The sequence below is a fragment of the Larus michahellis genome, chromosome 3 (genome assembly GCF_964199755.1).
Source record: "Larus michahellis chromosome 3, bLarMic1.1, whole genome shotgun sequence".
In the NCBI taxonomy this organism is placed as follows: Eukaryota; Metazoa; Chordata; class Aves; order Charadriiformes; family Laridae; genus Larus; species Larus michahellis.
The window spans coordinates 128,024,167-128,031,068 of NC_133898.1; the positions used below are offsets into that span (position 1 = coordinate 128,024,167).

Below are 6,902 nucleotides of genomic sequence, written 5' to 3' on the forward strand. Positions count from 1 at the left end.
TGAGTTCCATACTAGAATCCTAAAGTTCAGCCCATATCTTTACTCCAACCCAAAACTGCAGAAACAAATATCCACAATGATTCTAATATTTCATTTTCTGCTCCTTCTTTCTGTTAGATGCTCTTATTTAAACTTTGTTCAATATTAATAGAGGAGATGTAAAAAAAAAGCATGACGAGCTGATGTATATAGAGAAATCCCTCTCCAGACCAGAGATTTTAAGATGAGAGGGAAGCTTCAGGTACTGAGACCTGGCAATTCATGATTAAAAAAAATAAAAAGACAATTAATGTTTAAAAGTCATCATCAGCAGGACTATAAATATCCTACTAAGAATTGATGAGTTCTCCAGGAATATCAGCTCTTGATGCTCGTTCAGTTGCTTCTGTGCTTCTTGTTCAAATCTTTACCTGGCTATAAGTACAAAATCTGAAAGTTTCTTTCCTTTTTTGCAGTATGATTAGTGACGTTGGCATCTCAGAGCTTCTGGCAGTTTAGGACATGCATTATCCCATTGAAAAATCTGGAGGTTTGAGCTGAAAATATGCATTTAACACGCATACGTCAAAACACTTACAACAACTGAAAGAAAACTCCTCCACAAACAAAATGACCTGAAGAAACTCCAAAGCAATTCTTGAACCACCCAGGAAAGAACAATATTTCTCTTTTTTCGAAAATGTTTTTTTTTCTGTTGAAACTGCATTGCGGCCACCAACATCTACCCCAGATAGCAGATCACCAACATGCAGAAGTCTGTCCTCATGAGAGGATGCAGGGCAGGTTCTTCCTCTGTCCCTCAGAGCAGACACTCAGTATTTTCTTTTCCTTTTATAGTAATAATGTGATTAGCCCTAGAAGGCAAAGTCTCCAGGAGACAGTGAATGCTCAGCTGGGGTGTTCGTATTTCATAGTCTACATATGTCCATAAATTTTAATAAACTTGCTCTGGAAGACGTGATGTCTGACCCTTACACCTGTGAGGAATTGTCTTGGTGTGTGTTTTTGCTTGAAGATCTGTCTCTCATCTCACCAGGGGTCAGTGTGACATGTGCCTTGTGGTAAACTTTTCCAGGAAGAGGAGAGGAAACCGAATCCACATGCACGGCCTGGTCATCCACGTGGCCATCCACATGGCCTGGTCCTGTTCATCATTAAGTTGACCAGTAACAATCAAGAATAACTCCTCCAAACCCACTGTGATTAGACAAGTAGAAAGCTGGCACAAAGTGACCACGTCCAGGGGCCATGGCAGTCCTAAAACCATCCACAACAGCTCGTGGCATGGAGAGCATGGATACTTTTTGTTATCCCTCATCTCAAATCCTTTTAACCTTCTCGTCAGCGCTCTGGGATGTTAGGGATGGGGAAGGGAAGCAGGGGATGCGTCTATCCCTGGTAACAGGCACTCCAGGCTGATGGACACACAACCTACTGCCACCAGACAGCATAGCGCAGTGATAAATATTTTAGGATCCAGAGGAGTAAATTTCCATTAACATGGTGCTGGTCTAGACTAAATAGAGGCAGCAGGAGCACAATGAGTGAATGTGGTGAGGCATTTTCAAGACCTAAAGAAGTTGGTCTTTGGCCACCCTGGGGTTTCTCTGCATTCCCCTCCCCAGCACTTCAAGTTGGGCAAGCAGATGCAGCCTTGTAGAGGAGCGGTGGAGTTCACCTGTCTCCTGAACCCCGGTGTCTCGGGCTGGGATGGCAGAGGGAATGGGTTCTAGTGCTTCTTGATTTATTAATAAATATGTTGCCACACAAATGGCCGCAACCCAGGCACTCTGCAGGACGATTTAACAGGAGTCAATGACACATGCACTTAAATTAACTTAATTTAGTTAAATAAACTTAATTTACAGGTTGATTTTTATAGACAATAAGAAAAGCAAAAACCACCCTGACATACATAAGCAAATGTCAGCAATGTGGTTTCACAGTGACTTGCTTTTATTAGAATTGAAGCTGCAAATCTCTTTATCAGGGTACAAGAACTCCTCCTCAGATCTTCTTGTGCTCCTAAGGGTCTTCACCTCCATGGGAAAGACTCCCCAGGTTTGCACCGAGGCTGGGACCCATTGATGTCAAAAGATGGGAGATGTCTCAGATGCCCCGAGCTCTTGTCATGTGGCCAGTGAGGCGTCAGTTTTAGGAACTGGGTGTCCTGCAAAGACAAAAAAAAACAGGTGCTTAGCTAGTCCATCTATCTCCATCCAAAAAGTCAATTATACCTTGCCATCTCAGGCTACTGTGGACATAAGGTAACACATGGAGTTAAAGCCTACCAGAGATCCTTGTGATCTGGACCCCTGACCTGAATTTCTGGCCATAAGATAACCCAGATGAAATGGAGGATGTGGATGTTATCACGCAGCACACACCACAGCTACTCATCTGCAGCTGCTGAAGACCCAGAATACCTCCCAGAACATAGTTTAAGAATAAAACTAGTTTAGGAATAAAGACAAAGTGGGTGATCCTCTCACTTGCACCCACGGCCTCCATGACTTTTTTTCAATGAGAAAAGGTGACAAGGCTTCTCACATTTTTGGTTTTTTTTTTTTTTTGCATTCTTCAGCATGAAGTCTCGCAGAAACAAAAAGCAAAATAAAAAAAAAAAAAAAAAAGATGTATGAGGTCCAAAAAGGGGTAGATTTTTTACCTGCCTTTGATATGAAATGCCACCAACTGCAGAGCTGGACCATGGCATATTACGGCATCAATCCACATGGGATATCTCCTATAGATGCAGGTGCTTTCTCACCGGTGCTGATGAAAAAATATTTTATTCCTAGAAGGTGGATAACCTCCCGTGGCACTTTGGTCTAATATCTGGCACTTTGCACCAGATAGAGTCTGGAGAACTGCATCCCTGACATGAGTCCTGGCTTGTTTAATGGTTATTCTGTGCCAGTAACCTTGTTTTTTGGTAATGCAAAGCTCCATACTGCTGCCTGTGTGGACTCAGGGGGAGTCCTCAGATCTGTCTCAAGTCAGGTGCGTCCACCCTGCTTAGTAGAGGCAGAGTTTGAGCATGAGCTGGTTCTGCCCTGGTACCAAACTCATGCTGGAAGAAGTTATTAGCAATATGTGATATGGTGTTAGCGGTATTAGATGTTATTAGGGACATGGAGATTCAAAGGGCATAGGCTTAAGTGTGAGCTCAAACCTGCATTAGTGTCACAGCTGAGGTACGGTATCAGCAAGCCGATGGAGAAAACGGCTCCTCCAGGTCCCTCCCTGCTCATAACCAAATCCTCCCTGTGGTTTCTCGGAGAAAGCAGCCTGGCATTTTTAACACCACAAGGCTCTGCCTTTTTATTACCAGACACAAATCCCAACGATTCAAGTTGGTTTTTGGAGGGTGTGGGAGGCTGGAGAAGGTGGCCTCTTTCATGCCAAAAATGGGGAAAAGCCCATTGTGTTTGCTCTTGGTGCAGCAGCATTCCTCTGGAGGAATTCATCCTTACCATCTGCAGCATTTCAGCTTCCCATCGCGGCAGGTCCCACTCTCAACCATAGGAGCAGAGCATGCAACAAAGGAGCAGAAGCCCCGGCTTTGCCGGCACGCTAAGGTGTCAGAAGATTCTTGGCTGTAAGCTGCAAAAAAAAAACCAAACAAGGGAAAATTCATGTTCATTTGTCAAGGCAGAGGATTGGAGAGTCGAGGCATCAGATTTACCTGGTGCGGTATGTGGTTTGCTGCCATGGTGCCGGGCTTGTGATTGGGGTAACCCGATCACACCTTCTTAAGGTCTGTATGTCCATATGAAATGCAAGCTAACCAGAAGAGCAGGCTGTAATGCCAGCATCTCTCCGTTAGTGACCCAAAGCTAACTGCCAGATTCCTTGGCATCATGCCTGGAGACATTTGCTTGTCATTCCAGTTACACACAGAAATACTACGTTACATGAAAAAGCCATTGGAAACACAGAAAAATGCATTTTTAACGTTAATCTCACATTACTCTCAGAAACAAAAGTGATGATATTCAAATAAAAATGTCCTAACTGAGTTTCTTCAAACTTTCAGTTCACGTTTCAGCAAACATAAAGCATAGTTCTGACTCATAATCTTTATCTCCTGCCCTGAACAGCTTCCTCACAGGGAGCTCTGTGAGGGTGAGCAGAATGCTCACCGGAAGCCTGTGTGCTGTGTTAGCATGGAAAATATGGAATGGCTACCACGGATGGCATAAAACTTCAGAAAAGATAAATTGTAATCGCAGCCAAACCGATGGGACTAACATCTGCCCAACTAAAATGTTTTATAAACTTAAATATACACCATAAAATAGAGTCAGTGACTGTTGTCACTAGTACTGTACAGGGTTTATCTAGATGCTGTGCTGGTTTTACCATGCTGGTATGTTCGGAACTGGAGGGCCAAATGTTCTGGTGGTGGGAAAGATTGTAGCTACATCATCATCATCATCATCATCATCATGGGATCTGCCTGAGCTTATCCCAGCTGAAAAGGCGGCCCCAAGTTGGGGTTCAGAGTATTTACAGGCTGAACATTACTTGTTCCCACTGGGATGTTCAGCTTGAGATTCAGATTGTGTTATTTTTGTATGATTTCAATGGATCTCTTATATCACCTGAAGTCTCGTATATCTGTGCACTTAAGAGGAAGAAGAGGCCCTTACCAGCTGCCTGAATTTCTTGCACAAACCCGATCATCTCACCCAGTACTTTCTGTGCCTAGCTCAGTCCATGCCTGTCATCAAATCGGACTCTATCCTTAATTCGAAAGGCATGCAAGCTTTATTCTAAATTAGACTTGCCACATTTCAACCAATTTGTCCCAGTGGTTCTCAAGTCTTTTCTCTAAATCACATATTCGAGGACTGTGTATTGTTAATTTCTAAAGACATCACTAGACCTCGGTTTCCCTTGCCCCCTAAGTTAAAAAACCCTATAGTGTTATGTACCTTTTTTGTGTGTAAGTCTTTATGAAGAGATATAAAATACTTATTGACCTTTCCCATAGACTCTACTGGAACTGCACCAGCCCTGCAGCCATCTCAGGGGTCACGGGTTGTCTTAAATAGAGAATACTTTTTGTGATGCATAAAAAAGGAAAAGTCCAAGAAAACAATCCAGTGTAGTACAGGCTTTGTCTGAAGCTCCTACAAGTGTCTGCTTTTGGCCTAAGTGGTTCTACATTTCTTCTTTGAACAGGCAGACATTTGCTGGTCTGGGGAAGTAGGTACAAATTTGAGTCTGCTGCAAACCAAAGCAAGGATGGACATAGCTTAAACTTCTCTGAAGTCCCCTAAACAGCCTGAAATGATGCACGTGCTCTAAATATACCCAATGCACATGGACAGTATAGAGCTCAGGCAATGACCCACAATCACAACTACTTTTTTTCCAAAAATATAGGAGATCTACTAATCTAGAATACATGGTCAGGAGGTGTGGGTGTGAATGTGAGAAGAGAAAGCTCTCACATTGCAGGGTTGCATCTCAAGTATCAGCCTAAGAATTGCCTTAATACACAGAAGCATCTTTTTTTCCATCATGTCATCATGCAACTGGAACACAAGATGCAAAGGGCTAGAAAGAGACCATGAGTAACACTATCGAGGACTTCAAATCTATAGTTTAAAGATTAGAATTATGACTCAGGAAGTGGACTTCTAATATGAAAGGCATGGAGTCCAAGAGCACAGAGGTAATCTGAACCCCAGCACTGGGCTCTAATGGACTTCTGTGCACATCCACCCTTTTAGCCTCCATCACATCTATTTTCTGTCTTACCTGGAGCAGCCTGGAAGAGGAAGAAGAGAACAGCAACGAGGAAGAAAAGGATTCTCATGGCTGCCAGCTGGTAGTAGGATAGTCTTTGCAGGTCTGAGGATACTCAACAATGGACAGAAGCTGGTGTTCGAGACAGAAGACGGCTAGTCCCTGTGCTTATAAAGGCTCTGGGATGGAGCAGTGCAGATAGCTAAGGGGGCGGAGAAGCGGTTGTCTGAAGAACAGCGAGTTCATTGCCCTGTTACTGTGGAGACTGGTGATGTATGAAGATGTTGCAACCTAGCACATTAGAAGATGCTTGACCTGAGCAATGGCCAAACCAAGCTAGCTGACCTGAGCAGCCAAATCACTCTGCTCACATGCCCCATGTCAGCTGGTGGGTTGCACCCGGGGAGGAGACATAGGATTGGAGGAGAAGGGAGGTGGGTTCCTGTCATCTGCAATACTGCAAACCACGCAGAACTGCTAATGCCCCATGGCTTTTGGCCACGGTCTTGTGACAGGCTATCCTCCCTCAGCCACCGGGCACAATGAGCGTAGGAAAGTCAGGGAAGCTGGCTTCAAAGCTGTGTGAAACAAGGAGGCAAGAGACCGTCCTCCTTGTGTGCAGGAATGGATCAGACCTTCAGTCCTTGCTTGGATCAGAGCTGTAGGGCTGCAGCTGAGGGAGGCAGAGTAGGGGTGAAAGGGTTGTGGACATTCTCCTTCCTGGCTATGAAATCTGCAGACATGGGAGTAGCTCCTTCTCCCAGACTTTTTTCTAACATGGTTCAGAACTCAATTTCCCTCTGGGTCTTGTACTTGGAACTTGAGCCATGGATGTGTAGCAAATCTTGAAGAAAGTCATTAGATAGAAAGGACTGGACACCACTGTGCGTTGTGCCGCGCTGTCACAGGAGACTGCATCCCAATTCCCATTCAGCAATGAGCTAAGCTCTCTCCTGGAAACAGTGGGGTCATGTGTCTCACTGCTGCTACAGGCACTGCATTCCCTTACTCTGCTCTGACGGTGTGAACTGTCTTCCAACCTCTAGCCTTTGTGGAGAGTCTAAACCTACTCATTCTCTACCCAAAATGACCTCAGTTTAAGAACATTTTCCCTTGCTGCTAGACACCTCCCTGACATGATT

At 44.3% G+C, this 6,902-nt stretch overlaps 1 protein-coding gene across 2 annotated transcripts; it reads right to left on the reverse strand.

The window, feature by feature from the left end:
- Positions 1-1,828: 1,828 nt before the first annotated feature.
- On the reverse strand, positions 1,829-5,932 carry LOC141741423 (gallinacin-9-like). Of its 2 annotated transcripts, XM_074582087.1 has the most exons (3): positions 5,773-5,932; positions 3,477-3,606; positions 1,829-2,170 (listed from the first exon to the last, which is right to left on the reverse strand). In XM_074582087.1, the coding sequence occupies exons 1-3, from the start codon at positions 5,828-5,830 to the stop codon at positions 2,155-2,157; spliced, it is 204 nt and encodes a 67-aa protein (XP_074438188.1). In that variant the 5' UTR covers positions 5,831-5,932; the 3' UTR covers positions 1,829-2,154. The 2 variants fall into 2 exon arrangements, with proteins under 2 accessions (XP_074438188.1, XP_074438189.1); XM_074582088.1 differs by lacking the exon at positions 1,829-2,170 and having other exon boundaries at positions 3,473-3,606.
- Positions 5,933-6,902: the final 970 nt, after the last annotated feature.

What these genes read in the sequence shown, in the direction of transcription:
- LOC141741423 (XM_074582087.1), bottom strand. Translation starts at nt 5,830, where the DNA reads ATGAGAATCCTTTTCTTCCTCGTTGCTGTTCTCTTCTTCCTCTTCCAG. An exon ending in CCTCTTCCAGGCTGCTCCAG is followed by an intron (nt 3,607 to 5,772) that starts GTAAGACAGAAA and finishes TTTTTTTTGCAG; the next exon opens with CTTACAGCCAAGAATCTTCT.